This window comes from Monodon monoceros, unplaced genomic scaffold, assembly GCF_005190385.1.
Source record: "Monodon monoceros isolate NGI ecotype Baffin Bay Population unplaced genomic scaffold, NGI_Narwhal_1 Super_Scaffold_2, whole genome shotgun sequence".
Classification (NCBI taxonomy): domain Eukaryota; kingdom Metazoa; phylum Chordata; class Mammalia; order Artiodactyla; family Monodontidae; genus Monodon; species Monodon monoceros.
This window is the reverse complement of record NW_021703776.1, coordinates 76,066,682-76,084,029: the sequence shown is the minus strand read 5'-3', so window position 1 is coordinate 76,084,029 and position 17,348 is coordinate 76,066,682. Positions and strand designations below refer to the sequence as shown.

General features: G+C 35.5%; 1 protein-coding gene across 3 annotated transcripts in view; it reads right to left on the bottom strand.

The window, feature by feature from the left end:
• CPED1 (cadherin like and PC-esterase domain containing 1) overlaps positions 1 to 17,348 on the bottom strand; it is a 300,014-nt gene that overhangs the window by 155,178 nt on the left and 127,488 nt on the right. For 2 of the 3 annotated variants that reach the window (XM_029233388.1, XM_029233387.1), the window contains 7 exons: positions 16,020 to 16,187; positions 14,675 to 14,779; positions 12,944 to 13,113; positions 9,180 to 9,250; positions 7,668 to 7,718; positions 3,020 to 3,206; positions 1,849 to 2,017 (listed from right to left, as the gene is read on the bottom strand). In XM_029233388.1, the coding sequence (XP_029089221.1) occupies positions 1,849 to 2,017; positions 3,020 to 3,206; positions 7,668 to 7,718; positions 9,180 to 9,250; positions 12,944 to 13,113; positions 14,675 to 14,779; positions 16,020 to 16,187 (921 nt within the window). The remainder of the gene's footprint in view (positions 1 to 1,848; positions 2,018 to 3,019; positions 3,207 to 7,667; positions 7,719 to 9,179; positions 9,251 to 12,943; positions 13,114 to 14,674; positions 14,780 to 16,019; positions 16,188 to 17,348) is intronic. The other variant, XM_029233389.1, reaches the window with a different exon arrangement.

Here is a 17,348-nt window from a genome sequence, read left to right as displayed (position 1 = left end):
GGGCTCTGGCTCACTCAGGCCAGGGGGAGGGAGGGGTGCGAACGCAGGGCGAGCCTGCGGCCGACATGACTTTGCTGCAGCCTGAGGCGTGCCGTGTGTTTTCCCTGGGAAGTTGTCCCTGGATCCCGGGACCCTGGCAGTGGCAGGCTGCACAGGCTCCCGGGAGAGAAGGTGTGGATAGTGACCTGGCCTTGCACACAGGCTTCTTGGTGGCTGCTACAGCAGCCTTAGCGTCTCATGCCCGTCTCTGGGGTCCGCGCTGATAGCGGCAGCTCGTGCCTGTCTCTGGAGCTCGTTTAGGCAGTGCTCTGAATCCCCACGCCTCGCGCACCCGAAACAATGGTCTCTTGCGTCTTAGGCAGGTCCAGACTTTTCCCGGACTCCCTCCCAGCTAGCCGTGGTGGACTAGCCCCCTTCAGGCTATGTTCACGCAGCCAACCGCAGTCCTCTCCCTGCGCTCCGACCGAAGCCCGAGCCTCAGCTCCCAGCCCCCACCCGCCCTGGCGGGTGAGCAGACAAGCCTCTCGGGCTGGTGAGTGCCGGTCAGCCCCGATCCTCTGTGCAGGAATCTCTCCGCTTTGCCCTCCGCACCCTTGTTGCTGCGCTCTCCTCCGTGGCTCTGAAGCTTCCCGCTCTGCTACCCACAGTCTCCTCCCGTGAAGGGGCTTCCTAGTGTGTGGAAACCTTTCCTCCTTCACAGCTCCCTCCCACTGACAATTGGAGCAGAGACTTCTAAGTGTCAATGCAAGGTGTACCTGCAGGAACGGGCAGGACCGAGGTATGAAGGAGCTAACAGGGGCTGAAGGGAGACATCATAGCGGGAAGCACACCTTGGAAGCAACCTCTGAAGCAACCTTTCTTTTATATTTTCTTGAAAAATAAAAATCTCAGCAATGAGTACCCTTACAAAATAGTGTTAAATTCTTGAGAAGAGATGAGATTGTGGTGGTGGTGGGTAGAGGGGAGAGAACACTCTATATGGCCACTACATTTAGGAAAACATGGTATCCATCCTACTCACTGAGGCCCAGTCAGCCATTTCTCTTGTCTATTAACCACCTGTGGTTCATGCTCCCACTAGCATATCAATCACTGAGATACGACATAGGTGCAATTATTCTAAGTGGATTAGTAGATATGGTAAGAGTATCAATTACTACTTCCCTGGAATCACTTGTAGCCAGGGTGTATGATGTACACAAATATAGAAGGTTATACACAGACTCCTAAAAAATGAAAACACAGAAGAAAGAACCACCAAATAAGACAAAGTCTCTGGGTAATGTTCACCCTCCTCCAAAATCAACAGGGCTACAGAATGGTATGTGTTGCTCACTGGAGCAACTGCAAACTTTAGAAATGATTAAGGTACAAGAAGTGAAGGTGAAATGTATCTACCCAAGGAAATTTAATTTCATTCATCTGGTATCCCTTTTGTAAAATAGTTTCATAAATTTTCCTCTTATTCTTTAAAACAAATTCCACTGAATCTAGTTTAAAATTTCAAAGTAGTTCCAGGGACAAATCCAAGAAACACAGCACAATTTAAACAGGAAATGTAAAACCAATTTCATAACTAAGTGCGAGTACTCAGACTTTTTTTTCAATATTAACCACAATAAATCCACTGCACACTATAAGTGCAGGGAATAGCCACCACACTTAAAAGAAAATCACTCACAAAAAGGTATCTTAGATACCTGGCTGGTACTCTTTTTTGAAATGAGACCACAATTATTTGGATTTGAAAGCATCCACTTTTTTCTAATAATTTTCATTTGGACTTTTTCACCTGGGTTAAAGGATCACTCCCAATTCAACCCATGTGCAAATGTAAAATTCACTTACCTGCACAAAACCGCATGCTGCGAAGTCCTCAAACAAAGGCAGACTTGGACGGTCTTCTCTATAGATGGTGAGTTTGTATGTGATCAGGGTCTCACCTTGGATTGGAGATTCATCCACCACAAGCATTGAGATTTTGTTCATCCCTAAGCCCAGAGGGTAGTTGGCAAAGCTGGAGAGAGAATGAGAGAGACAACCCAAATTGACTCATACATCAATATTTATTAAATGTATACAATTTTCATTAAAAACAGATAAGATCTGCACCATTTCATAAGAAACCTAAAATGTGAAAAAACTATTTTAACTTATGTTTCATTGTGCTTTGGTATACCAAGAGTTATCTTGCAGAGCAAGTCATGTCCCCTATCAATTACAGGGAAGGGAACTAATATTATTAACCACCTGTCAGGGTCATATATTATCTCATTTAATACTCACAACTCCATACAAAAACTATGATACTTCCCATTTTAAATATAGTAGAGTACGGTAGAGTCAGGGTTGGGACCCAGGTTGGCCTGACTTGAATCCTCTTTTCTTTCTATTATACTTTCTGAGCTCCCAGGAATGCTGGGTGCATTTCTTTCCATACAACATAGGAATATGAGTATATTTCTTGCCGTGGACATGGAATGTCATAAAATTCTATCTTCTGTTCAAATTATAAACCAAAGAGTTGATGACTCTCAAAAGAGTCAATAGAAAAAAATCCCATGAGACTAAGAAAGTTAGTGTTACTATGTCCACAAATTGTCACTAACATGTTTATTAAGTAATCAACACCTGAATCTTCAAAAACTTGAGAAGCTGGGTTGGGGTAGAGGAGGCTACTATTCAGAAGGGTGAACTCTTCAACTACCTAAAAACATAAAGATAACAATAAACTCAATTTTCCCTGAATGAGTCCTCTTTGATACTTTTCATATCACAAGATCCTCTGTTGTTACAACATTGTTACAAAGATTAAACACAAAGATTGTTAATAGATCAGTAGAGCACTCATGTGTTCTTTTTAACAACATGGCATCTGTAAAGCAGAGGGATTTCACACCCTGGCAATCCCTCCAACAGATCTTGTGCCTCAGGTTTTCTGAACCATCTTCAAAGGTTGCTTCCAAGGTGTGCTTCCCGCTATGATGTCTCCCCTCAGCCCCTGTCAGCTCCTTCATACCTTGGTCCTGCCCGTTCCTGCAGGTACACCTTGCACTGACACTTAGAAGTCTCTGCTCCAATTGTCAGCGTTACCACATCAAATGGGACTTCAGAGTAATAATCTTTGATCTTTGAGTTAAATTCAGGATTTAGTTCCAAATGCGGATGTGTGAAGATCTGCTTGATATGACATTGTGCATCTTTATCTGTTTAAAAAAACAAAACAATGATAGAAACACCTGCGGCATGGATAAATGTTTAAAAATCATATATGATTAAGGTTTTTAAAATTCTTTTGAATAACTTTAGTGATTACTGCTGATTTTCCATTTGGTCCTCTGGTCATAGTTGATTTGTGGCTTCAGCTGGGTTTTCTATTTGCCAAATTTTGTAGACCTTGCCTCATATAACAGTTGTTGACTTTAGTTGATATTTTTTGCTCAGCCTTTAAAAGTTTAAAGGCACAGAAGGTCAGAAAATGTCTCTCCAGCGGACTGATAACATTTCATAACATTTATTGCATATATCAAGCAACTGTGTAAATGGTGGGGAGATGACTCTGTGGGGTGGTGACAGAAGGATACCAGCAGGGAATAAGGAAAATTTCTTGATGGGAAGTGTCATTAAACTGCCATTGGATTGATATGTAGCTTACAGGCAGGAGGGTGAAGCAAAGAATGTGAAATCCAATATCATGCCAAACACTCAGACACAAAAACATGAGACCCCCTCCATACTCCGGCCACCTTAAACTAAGAAAGTACCCTAAAGTATAAGAAGGAAATGCTATCCTCTGCTCAACCCTGTTACAGAACCTAGCATATTATTTCATATAATTGATTCTAAGCCATTTAAAAAAAAAGTGTTTCTATTTGATAACTCAATTTTCTGCAAAAGTATCTTAATGAGAAAAAACTAAAAACATGTTTCTAGGCACATACACCAGCCACTGATAAACTACATTATGTTCATATTTGAAATAAACAAATTACTCAAAAGCAAATGTTTTTCAAAGAAATATTAACAAGTATTTTGTGCCAGAAATACTTTTCAATAGTCAACAAAATTCCAGTAAAGGTAAACATAGGAAATTCTGTAAAAACCAGTAAAATGAAAATGTCTTCTGTTGCCTTTAAATAAGATGTTCAATGATGTTTAACATAGCGACAAAAGGATAACACCAAATTTGCCACAGGAAGCTATACACCTGCACTTAAAGAAAAGTCGATTATCCTGTTAACTGCTGTCTCTTCCTCTATTGTTATAGAGCTATCACAACGATTTTTCTAAAATCACATCTGATGACTTGGCTTCAGTTCTTTAACAGTTTCTCATCACTGCCAGAATCTAGGCCAAGTTCCCAATAAAGCTTACAAGGCATCTCATAACCACTTCCTTGGTTCTCCTTCCCATCTCCCAACACATCCTGGACTTTGTGATTCAACAATACCAAAAGTTTTATATTTCTTTGCCAGACACGGAGACAGATGCATCACCAAATCCATGGCAATGAATACCACCAACTTTATAGGTGTTTCATTCTAGTTCTGAGAGCTAGGTGTCAGTTTAATTCCCATCGTGCCCTAAAATAATGAAAGTGAATAAATGTGTGTATTTCTGACCCACATTCCAGGAGAGTTTTCTCAGCTGGTCAAAGAAAAAACTACTCTGGTACAAATTAGGAATAATAATAATAAAATAGATATATTGTAATTTCATTGCAGGGAAAAGTCAATAAAAATTAGTCAGTTTGGTTGAATAACTCAGTGAATTGGGTAAATACCTGCTTGATTGATTTTACTTGTTATGAAAGATTCTATCTGGGTGACAGATGTAGGTGGACTTCATCTATAATTTCAATAATCCTACCAGCTCATAAATTTTTTTATAATGAAAGAGAAAAAAATGAAAGAATAAGGGTGAGACTGTATTATTAGATTTAACCTTGAAAAGGACCATAGCTTTTCATTTGAATTCAACCACTTATTAATAACACATTCATTTTTTCACCAAAGATTTTTTTTTTCTGGCATAGTCTATGTTCAAGGCACTGAAATAAGCACAGTAAAAACAGGTTACTTTTGGTCATGAGATCTGATTCAAATGGAGACTGTGAACCCAATCTAACACTTTAAACAGGCTGGAGTTCAGGGATATGGAATGTGCTTTCAAAAGCACCATTTCTTAGGCAGAAAGGGAATATAAATACGTGCGCTACACTTTTATGCTCAGAACCAGTTAGATGAATAACAAAGTGGAAGATTTTTTTCAAAATAGTAATCATAGGAAATGTATTGATACTTTAACTTTATATATTTTTATAAAATAGTCACTGAGAGTTAATTTCCTCGCAGTTTATACTTTCACTTAATAGTGAACATTTTCAATGGGGCCTGCCCATTACAACACTGAAACTCAGCCCTAAATGAAAGAAAATGTGTAATCATTCTCTTAAGGAAGATTTTAGCAAGTGCTTGTTTTTGGTTTCATCAGAAACTCTTCACCTCTGGCTTATGTACTGCATCCTAGACCCCTGCTTGAAAGCTGATTTTGTCCTGACATCATCTTCAACTGAATCATCAGTGGTGCTGCCTACAAACACCTGGTGTTTCCTTGGCATCCTTCCCAATCCAGTCCCAACTTGTCTCAGGCCAGCTTACCTTAGCTCTGCAGAGAACCCACTGTGAGGTAAGGTGGTAGCAGGCTGCTTAACGTATTTGGCAAGTATATATGGGAAAGCTGTTTGAAGTCTTGGTTGCTTTTAATGGATTTCTTTTAACTGCAGAATTTTGTTGCCCTCTTGAGGGATAATCATAACTCATATTAAACACAAAAACAGCCTAGACACTGAAAGATAATCCCACTTGTTCTAAGGCATCTAGTTATTTTTTTTAAATCTTATACCATAAAAATAGGAATATTAACTTAGACCCAGGTAGGACTAGTTTTTAATCAACATAAAAATATGAACAAAGTTGAAGAGCTTATTTAACGTGTTTGTATCCTCTACCCTATGCTACCTGAAAACTAAAAAAAAAAAAAAAAAAAAAAAAATGAGATTAATTTGTACAATCGTTCCTCTTATAAATGAGAAAACAAAAGACCAAAGAGGTGAAGTGGCCTTCCTGATCTAACCCAGATCCTGGCACACTAGACCCTCAACAAATGTTCATTCTAACCTTGCTCCTAGTTTTCTCAAAACTAGTCCTTTTCTCACTACACACTGGGTACCAGCCTCCCAAGAGAACTGAGTAGCATGTATTTTTCTAGAAGTGGGAGATTGGATGATAAATGCAGGGAGGGAATAGTGTAAGTATATCTGTTACTTTTTCCTGATCAGCAGTACTTTATTCAAAATGCTATTTTTTTTAATTGGATGTATTTGTTGATTCTATTAAACCACATTATTGTATCACCTCTCAACCTATCGTGATTTTAATGATAGTGTTAAAACACAGTGAATGAATTAAATTGCATTTTAGAAGAGACAAATTAGATTTATTAAATTGGAAGACTTCTATTTATCATAAATTAGATCTTAGTCCATAAATTTTATTGTTTTCACCTTTAATGTTTTATCAGAATAGATTTTTTTCTGAAAGGCTAAATTTTCTATGTATGTTTCAGCACCAATTATATATATATACACATATATATGTTAAAAACGTATACACTGCCAAAAAACAAACCTGATAAATAGAATTCTTATTTTTCCATCATATTATTATAGGATATTAAGATAATACATGAGCCTTGGACAAACAATCTGAAGACCCATTTTCATGATCCAGCTCGTGCATTTAATAGCACTGTGATCTTGGAAAAGTCAGTAAGATTCCCTAGAATGATATATTTGCAAGACCACTGGAATAATACTGACCAGAACGAAGAAAATTATTTAAAATTTTAAAAATCTATATAATACTTAAAATGTATTACTATTATATATGTATTTATATTATTGATTATACCTTGGTTAAAAAATTCATGAATTTTAAGAAAAGAAATTGAAATTTGGCTTAAAAACTCTCAATTGTGGGGCTTCCCTGGTGGTGCACTGGTTGAGAGTCCGCCTGCTGACGCAGGGACACGGGTTCGTGCCCCGGTCCAGGAAGATCCCACATGCCGCGGAGCGGCTGGGCCCGTGAGCCATGGCCGCTGAGCCTGCGCGTCCAGAGCCTGTGCTCCGCAACGGGAGAGGCCACAGCAGTGAGAGGCCCGCGTACCGCAAAAAAAGAAAACAAACAAAAAAAAACAAACTCTCAATTGTTATAAAGAAAACTCAAATCAAGTACTATCCATTATATCAACAATCTGGGAGAAAAGGATCACTGTTGGGTAGTGAGAGTCCTAAAAATCAATATATAGAGGAGATGCCAAGCTCTTCCATTTGAGAGTCCCCAAGGCAAAGCATTAGCACCGTTAGGGCCCCTCAAAATAAGTTTGGAAGTTACTGTCTTTAAATATAAAAATATAATGTTTGATTTTCAAAAATGGAAAATTAAAAATCTTTTTATACAAAAGTAGCAAACATGAATTCATTCAGAAATCTCATAACTTCTGAAAATTTACATAAAATACATTATCAGCCTAAAGATGCCCCAATATGATGATTTATTCAACCTAAGTGTTGATTATGATTCTGAAGCACTTTCATTGGAACTCACCATTAATGCAATGTATTTCTTTGGTTTCATTAATAATTTGTGGAACTGCAGCTAAAAAAAGAAATGTAAATTAAAAAATGAAACTATTAATCAAAATAAAAAGAATACATATTCAGGTATCTGAAACTCAGGATAATTTAATAAAACACATATTTTATTATTTAATTTTTATTACATCAGAAAGCACTTCTAAGTTAAACTGAAAGCTAGAGTAAAACAAAAGAAGCTATTTGGTTCAAATTGCAGAAAAATAATTATTTCAAATAAGAAAACATTAAGGGAGAAAAATGAATGGTCTAAATGCCATCTATTGCTTGAAGTTGATCTATCAGAATTCCTCTAGTTCTATGATCTTATGGCTATAATTTCTCAAATCATTAGAATTACACAAATTCCATCCAGTTGGTTCCACTGATATTTACTTTGCTTCTAAATTCAACTAAACATTTATCTAAAAGACTTCTTAATAAATACCAATGGGACAAATGAGTGAATAAAAACAGAGTGCATAAAGAAATCATTTAGGGAAGAAAAAAATGGTGGGAGAGAGAAAGACAATCAGAACAGCAGTTTAACATCAGTTCTTCCCTGACCTTATTGATTCATTTTATTATCAAACTTTAGCATGCCTCAGAATCATGTGAAGGGCTTGTTAAAATAAAGAATACTGGGCCTTATACCCAGAGATTCTGATTCAGTAGATCTGAATTTTCCAAGCTTCCCAGATGATGCTGTTGTTGTTGGTTTAGGGGCTACACACCCAGAACCACTACATTGGATTAAACCTTGATTTGTAGTAGGAAAACTTCGATTTTTTTTAAAAAGTGTAGACACATGTACTTCTTTTCATTTTTTCTTCTGAAAATCAGAAACATTTTCTTTTCATGTGACATAAAGCTCAGATGTTCTTTAGAAGGAAAAAAACTGAAAATTGAGATAAGCTTAAGAGAGAAATCAAAATCACCATTAATTTTCCTTAAGGTCCATATTGCTTGTAGCCAACTGTTTCATTTAATAATATATCTTAAACATCTTTAATGTATAGCTATTTTCCCACAATATTAGAATGGCTTTATAGTAATTTATTGGATGACTATAGCTTAATCCAATCCACTATTATTGCAATAATGGTAGTTGCTATTTTTTTCATTTATTAGTAATTTATGTAATTAAATTTTTGTGTACATTCTTAACTATTTCCTTACAATGAGTATCTGGAAGTGAAATTTCTGGTATGTAAGAATAACTTTTAAAGCTTTTCTTACATGTTGTTAAATGGCCCCTTAAGAAAGATTGTTCTAAATTATACACCCACCAGCAACATGAGAATACTCATTTTCCTACACTCTTCCCAACTCTTATTATCTTCAAGAGGGAAAATCTTTCCAAATTTGAGGGAAAACAGCATTTTCCAGTTTAATTTTGATTGCTAATAAAGCTAAACATTTTTAATGTTTTTGGCCACACAATACTTGTTTTTCATGTAGAAAGGAGTGGGACTACATCCTTTACCTTTTTTATTTTCAACTGCATTAAATGGTACTTCTGGTTTTTCCATGTTCTCATCCTCTGCGAAAGAATTCCTGTGAATGCAATATCAAACATCTCTGGATCAATGCACGGAACAAAATTCATGGAAATTACATCTAACGCACTATCCTTTTTCCTGTGTGTGAGCACAGTTATTTTGATGAACACAAAGAAAAACTTTCTGGATTTCATTCCTCAAGACTGGCAATCTTGTCTCAAGTGAGGTGGATGGAAATCTCATCATCTCTAATCAGCAGAAGCACATTTGAAGAAAACCAGGGCAAAAAGTCACTCTTTGGTCCAAAAGGGAACAATCTCTGATAGCCTAGGTCCAACAGAAGTGATTCAGAAACACACATTCCTATTGGAATCTGTTTGGCTAAAATTACAAAGTCTTGAAGCAAGAAGTCTTGGAAACTCTGAGACACAGACTGAGAAGAACATCCATATAATCTAAGAAATTGAAGCGTACCATGCAGAAAGTGACCTGTCCTGCCAAGGATTCTATCCTTAAACTCTGATGAACAGGAATGAATTTTAAGGGTTAGTTATATCTTGGTGTGTTTGCCTCATTTTTCTGTTGTATAACTAAATGCTCAGCCAGATTGGCCTTTAAATCCTCAAATTTGGGACCAAAGTAATCTTAAGTTGCAGACAGAAAAATTGCTGGTCCTGATGATAGAGAATACTGGACAGGATGTGACTTCACTTTACTCCATTTGTGAGGCTCCATTTCTACTCCGGAGAAACAGAGATAACAACACTGGCCTTACTTCACAAGGATGCTATGAAGATTCAATCAAACGCTCTGTGTTAAATTACATTTTATAAAGATTTATTGTTCCAGATATTGTACTGTACTAGTAGAGATGAATAAGGCATTTTCAATTCCCTTAAAATATAAGCATCAGATAGGAAATTAAGAAGCATCAAGGAACTAAAACTATAGTTAATGTTGGGAGGTGTGATCATGTTATTGCAGTTTTATTTTTAAAGTCTTTTTTTCCCTTTAGTATATGCAATGATGTAATCAGGGGTGAAAAATTATGATGTCTAGGACTTTAAAATAACTTTCCTCCTCCGAGGAATGAAGAAATAGATAAAGCAAGCATGGGGTGAGATACGTTTACTTGAAGTTTGAGTGCCAGGCCAAGGTAAAAAAAAAAATCTCTGATTTCATATGAAGTAAACACTCTAAACAAAGCTCATAAAAGATACAACCCTGAAATGCATGTAAACTGAATTTTAGAAATGTTACTATCTTAATGGAATGGGATGCTTCGTATGTTTACTCATCCTGCAAGTGATTTCTTGTGTAATTTTGTGAATAACTTATTTGTTTTGACAACGTGTATTTTCATGGAAAGCATGTGATTAGAGCAAATTACACTTGCTACTTTATTTCCATTAAAGTGAAAATTAGCAGAGAGTACACACACATTGATTTTAGTGTTTTCATTCTGTTAAGATTTCCACTAATTCTGTTGGGACCTCTGGATTCTGAGCCTCAGGGCACAGACATAAGTGTCACTTTTTCTAAATGTTGCTTTTCTGACTTTATTTCTCCTCACCCTGTTGCTATAAGCAGATGATCTTTATTTAAAAGGGTGGAGGAAGGCATTGAACCCCACAGATAGTACAGGTATGTAAAATTGGCTTTTTTGGTATGAAAAACTGGAGAAGACCATTGTGAAGATAAGGGCAATTATGAACGACTACACGTGATCTTCCTGTCAGCATGAGGTCTTGGTGTAAAGCACTGGACGACGGGCAAGAGGCCAGGGCCCTAGTCTCAACTCAAATAGCTGCGTGGCTTGGGCAAATAACCCATCTTCTCAGCACCTCAGTTTCCTCATCTGGAAAATGTGTATCATATGCATCCTCCTTGTAATACACATGAATGATAATTAAATATATATACATTCACTGGTAAACTTGAAGATAATTAGAATTGAGTATTCTTTCTTAAAATGTTCTAGAAACAATTTATGTAATTGTTTCTTGATAAAGACTTCAAGTTTACTTATCTTAGTGTTAACTTAGATAAAGCTTTCATACTTATCTTGATTTTCCTATAAATGAAAGAAAAATATATACCCCATTTGTCGATGCTGAAGTGACTTTTGGATGGTATAGGAACAGGAAACCGAAAGTATATTAATATTTACTACCTATCTGCTCTGCAGCACACTACACACTATGCAATACATGATGGAGGTTATCTTATGTAATCTTGAAACAATACTTGGTAGGTGGTATAATCCATATTTTACAGGTATGGAAACTGAGACTCAGAGGAAAATCTTACCTGCTGTAATTAATAAACTCTAGAGTTGGGATTTTTGAATCCAAGTCTGTCTGATTCAAAAAGGTCCTGACTTTTTCTAACTATATTTAAAACTGACCTTTAGTAAATTTCATTGTTGGAAGGAATCAGTTAGGGTTAGAATTAGGCTTAAATTCAATATTCTGAAATTAAGTCAATTGCTTAACCTTATAACAAATGTGGACCTTGAGACAAATTTTGGGAATAAACTTTCCAAAGCTTGCATATCTCAAAGGAACTTACCCAAAGTTAAAAACCATACTTAAATAGACTCCTTGGTAAATCAAGTCTGTTCTTCCCTCATCGACAACGGCGAAAGAGACAGTCTTGGATTGAGTGAGTGCAAAGAACAAACAAAGGGACAGTAGGCTGTATTATTTAAAACCTAATTTTCAAACAAACAAACAAAACCTTCTATCAATCCTATTATTTCGAGAATAAGGCCAGCTGCATAAAGATGTGGCAATTAAAGTGAGTTCTGGTCCTGGGAGATGTCCTATGAATTCTTTGAATATGTGATTGCTTGTATTTTTGAACTATTAAAAAAATGTTTCTTATAGGACTGTTTTCACTGTCTCCTGAGGCAGAAGGAAATGAAGGACAAGTCAGTAGAATTGAGGCCGTTCGTGAGGGTAACTTCAGAGACACTGATGATCATGCACGGCCATCTAGTCTTTCATTCCCTCGGGAGGTTAGGTTTACTTCTGTTTTCCTGGCAATAGACAAGTCAAATACTCACTTAATTCTATCATATAAAAGGGAAGCAGACTTAGCTGGCACCATAGGCACTGCCCCTTCCCCTGGCAACTGGGGGTGTTACTATGTTCTCTGGCCCAGCAACCCTCTTATTCACTCATTACTACCCCTCATTAGAATGGAAGTGGACATAGGAGGCCAAGGACCTTTTCTCCTGGCCGAATGCTTCTCTCTGAGATTCCATCTTCTAAAAAAAAAGTTCTAATCTTGCGGTAGAGACAGACATATTTATAAATTTGGATAGGTTTTGCCTAGAATAAAGTCATGCCTCAAAAACTCCAAATGAATGCTCATACCGTCTCGGGCTCCACTCTGACTGACGGTTCATAAAACAAATCTCACCTAATTCTTTCTGTCTGATGCTCCCGTAATTCAAGGATATATATCACAGGATGAAACTAGCTTGAAACTTTTAATTTTAAACATGACTTTTGAATGGAGTCAAGTCCTGATGGTTTGAAAAACCGTTGGATATATTTTTGTTACAGTGTTTGAAGACCACTAGAATCATTATGGTTTCAATGTTTTAAAGAAGCTTATTTTCCAGAGCATGAATTTTTGGACACACTTCTTTTTGTTGCTTTCTTTAATGTAGGCAATGCCTTTTGAAATCAATCTTTAGAGATTTTTGGGGTTGCACAATTCAAATTTGTGGCTCTCTTACCATTCCAGCGGGTGTGGCTGTGCCTTTTTATTCAGGAGCTGAAATTGTTCGAATACATTTAAAAGAGACCAGTATTGGGTCAGGATGGAACCAGGTTTCCCCACAGGATTTGCCATATCATAAAATTCACGCATCAAAGATTGAAACCCAGGAGTAGTAGATGGGAAGAGCTGAGAAGGAATATTTGAAAGCAGAATATCAGAATAAGTTATGGAAAATAAAATGTAGTATTACTAGGAAAGGCCTTATATTTATTTATTCAGATATTTTAAGAATCAGATATTTATTTAAAATCCATTATCTATACCATAATTTAATTTTCTGTGTTGCTGTCAAGGTAAATGCCACTTTTTATAAGGAACTAATTTTGCTGATGTTTATACTTTCAAATGGGGTGAATTTTATTTCCCTTTTCATTGAAAGGAAATGGATATCTGCTTTCTATAGATACCTGAAAACAGCTGAATAACAGAGTGCGTCGGGTAGCAGGAAAAATGAGGAGAGATTCTCTTGGGTTACAAGTGCCTTACAAATCTCAGGGTGAGAGATATTAATCCTACCAAAAAAAAATCTATGGTTATCCTCTTTCTACTCTGAGAGTCAGGAAATTAGTGTCTGCCCTTTCTCCTACAAAATAATTCTTCTATTCTTCACATTGTGCCAAGAGATGTTCTTTACTTTCACAATATCTTAAATTGAAGATATTGAAGGATGAAGGATGAAGCCAGGTCTCTGATTATCTTTGTAGAGTATTGACCCAAACTGTCATGAATGTAATACTTACTATATTTAAATTAATTAAAATAACCCATCAATTACATTATCTTTGGAGCAATAAGCTTACTTTGAACCCTCTAAAATATGGAGCTAAATTATAAAAAACAAGTGTCAAACCTTCACTAATTAATTTAGTAATTTGGTTATAATTCATACAAGTAGCATCTGAATACACAGATTATTTTAAGTAAAAAATAAATATTTTATTCAAACAGATTAATAATAAATTATTAGTAGACTTTTAAAAATGCTATTTTAAAGAGATATTTTGTATAAACACATCTTAGGTAGAAAAATATGAATCCAATATAATTTACCTATATAAGGGCGGAACTGGAAACGAAGCAAGTACTGAGCATGCACATGTATATGTAATAAACTATCCTTTGATATTGAGCAATAACTTAACAGAATCCAGGAAAATACATAGAAAACAAAATAAATGCCATATATATTTTTTGGCTGAAACCAGTAAAAGTTATTATAATTATTTACATTTTCTTTCTTTGGATTTTGCTACAGAGTTACAACAAATTAAGATTTAGGTAGTTTTAAAAAATATTATTGTTCTATTGAGTAATATTTACTTTTACACAAACGAAAAAGGGCATAATAAACAGAAGGAAATTTTGGTTACATGTAAATGTCGCAAAGCTAAAAGCAAACTTTTTTGGAAAAATGTTAGCATTTTCCCCTTAAGAACTATCAAATCCTGCCAGCTATACTAATTCCATATTCTTTCACTTTTAGTAAGTCATGTATTATCTGCAAACTCTTAAAGAATATGCATTCTGCTCATCTTAATATTTATATCTCTGAAAAGAAGAAGCTTACAAAGATTTCTATTCCTTAAAGAAATATCTTCACCTAGTTTTAAGTCAAAATCAAGTCTCTCATGGCTGATCTACTGTAATCTCAGTAATCAAGAGGAATCAAAGGTCACTTTTGTTTTACCAGTTGGAATTGTCCCAAACTCCTGAGTTCCTTTATGAAAGTCATAATTGAGTTAATCTCCTCTAAAGATAGGCATTGATTTAGTTCTTTTTGATAGTTTTCACCCTATAATGGGGAGAAAAAATGCAACTCTTAAGCAATTGCTACAAAGTCAAACCATGTTTAACACAATTCAAGAACCAAATTTTGAACTCTATAAACAGCTGGGCTAATTAATTCTAAATAATACATAATAACTTTAACTTGCCAAAATGATGTCAGAATATAAGAAAGCTTCATATTTGACCAAAGGACCTGAAATAGCTCAGTAAGTACTACTTTGGTAGTAAGGTTGGGAAATTGGGCCCAGAAGGACAGAATGAGTGTGACAGTTTGGAAATGCAGGAAAAGTCTTTTTTTAGTCTTCAGGGTACAAAAGATCAGAGCAGCAAATTTACACGTGAACCTCATGTATGGGACGTTACCATTTTCGAGTTTCACGGATTCCAGTAAACAGACTCATCCCCCCATTTTCCTCACATTCATTTTTCATTATAATGCATCCCTTAGAGCAAAAGATACACATATTACCATTCGCTCTGGGTCAAATGGTTCTAATGGTTTTAATGGCAATCCACTCACTAAGGAAGGGAAACAGGGAACTCTAGGAAGGAATCAATAAAATCATAGGGAAACAACAGTCTATAATGTCATCTCTCTCAAAACCATCTCTCTGTAGAGCGTTGCTTCTTGGGGAGACCCTTCACATTCTACTTTTCCAAATTTTCCAATTATGGTTTTAAAACTGAAAGATACATAGAAAACAATACTGTACCTAGTAACCTGTACATATGTTTTTATGCATCAAGAAAACTTGTACTAACAGATCATAAAAACTAACCAATCTTACTCTGAAGCACTACTCCATAATCATCAGCATCTATCTAACCAAAGACGTTAACCAGATGTGAATGCTTTAAAAATATTAGTATTATAACTCTAGTCCCTTGATGTTAATCTAGAGCACTCACAGCTATTCTAACTGCCTCTAAAAGGTCCAGGTATTCCTTTTAAAGTATTTTATAATATGTAATATGTATTATTCATTATAGCCACAAATTTTCCCTGGGAATTAGGGACTGCTTTCCTTCATTTTCAACCCATAATTTCATCATAATCAGTCAGTCACATACTTAGGAGACATAAAAATAATATTGGTCCTTAGGTCGGAAAAATATTAAGAGGTTTATATAATGGATACAAATCAATTTCAAATGAATTATCACGTTGCTTACCTGCACAGTAAAGAAAATGGCACCTTCCAAAAATGAAATAAATATTTGTCAGTACAAAAATATGCACTTACCTTAAATATACCTGATCTATAAAGTCTCTGAAATATCTCAGAAAATATGGAAAGTGAAGATTCATTAGACAGGAGAAAATTGAAAGTGTCTTTTAAAAGGAATTCTTCTGTGTTTTGGTCCTCAAAATCCATATTATCATCATCTTGAAAATTTAAATGCTCATGCACCTGTGAAAGAGTAAAAGCACAGCAAATATTTTTCATTGACTTACTTTTAATACAGTGAAATCACTTCTAAGACGTGATTCATTTCCCGTTGGATTATAGATCAGAACTGACATCTAGTGGTCCTTTTGGAGGTCAACAGTTTTATAAAATCTAAGTAATGCTCTTTTGAAAATACAATTCTTTATAAGAACATTAACTGTTTTGTAAAATCAAATTAGTTTGTCTTGAACTTCTTCATTGTTGAAGACCTTGTGTTTATGGAAATAACATTTCTGAACAATAAATTTTAAAAATCGTAATATAAACTATCAGATATGTGTGTAAAATAATGAATAAATGACCATTAGAAAACGTAGGTTCATAAAATTTCAAAATTTTAGAGATAAATCTTTGAACTATTCAGCCAAATGTCTGAGCCATATATAATGTAATCATTCTCCTTGTGTAATAGTTTGAAAACCAGTCATTACAGTATGAAGTCAAACTCTGGTTGCACATAATTTTATTTTGTTTCTCTTCATTTCTTCTCAGCCCATATCCCAAGATAGCTTTCTATAGACTAATGCAATCGATTTTAAAATCTTCTTGCCACTAAGGGCTATTTTAGATTAAAAATATGCTGGAGGAGATGATCTGAATGAGTTAATTTAATTTAAGAGGAAGTAAAAGAATCAGAGTGTACAAAAAACACTCTTAAATTTCCATACATTTAAACAAATATTGAAAACAAATATTTCAAAAATTCCTATGGCTTTTAAAATTAAAATATAGGCCAATTTTTAACTAAATATCTGTATGTAAAGAATAAAAGAGTTACCTTTTTTATAAACCCATATGAATAAGCTAGGTTACCTGCTATTTTCTATTATCTAAATGTCTGTTTTCCTGCATTAACACATACTTAGCTTTATTCCACATTTATTTCAAAAACAGTGGTTGAACCACAAAAAAAATCCATATTTGTTCAACAGGGATGCAGAGTGGGTATTGTAACTCAAATCAGAGACTCTCCATATGCTAGTTAATTCTCTGAACCAAAGTAAATATAAGTCTGTAGTAAGTTTGACGCAAGTTGCACTTATTGATCAGTTACTATGAATGAACACACCACCACCACACACACACACACACACACACACACACACACACACACACACACAC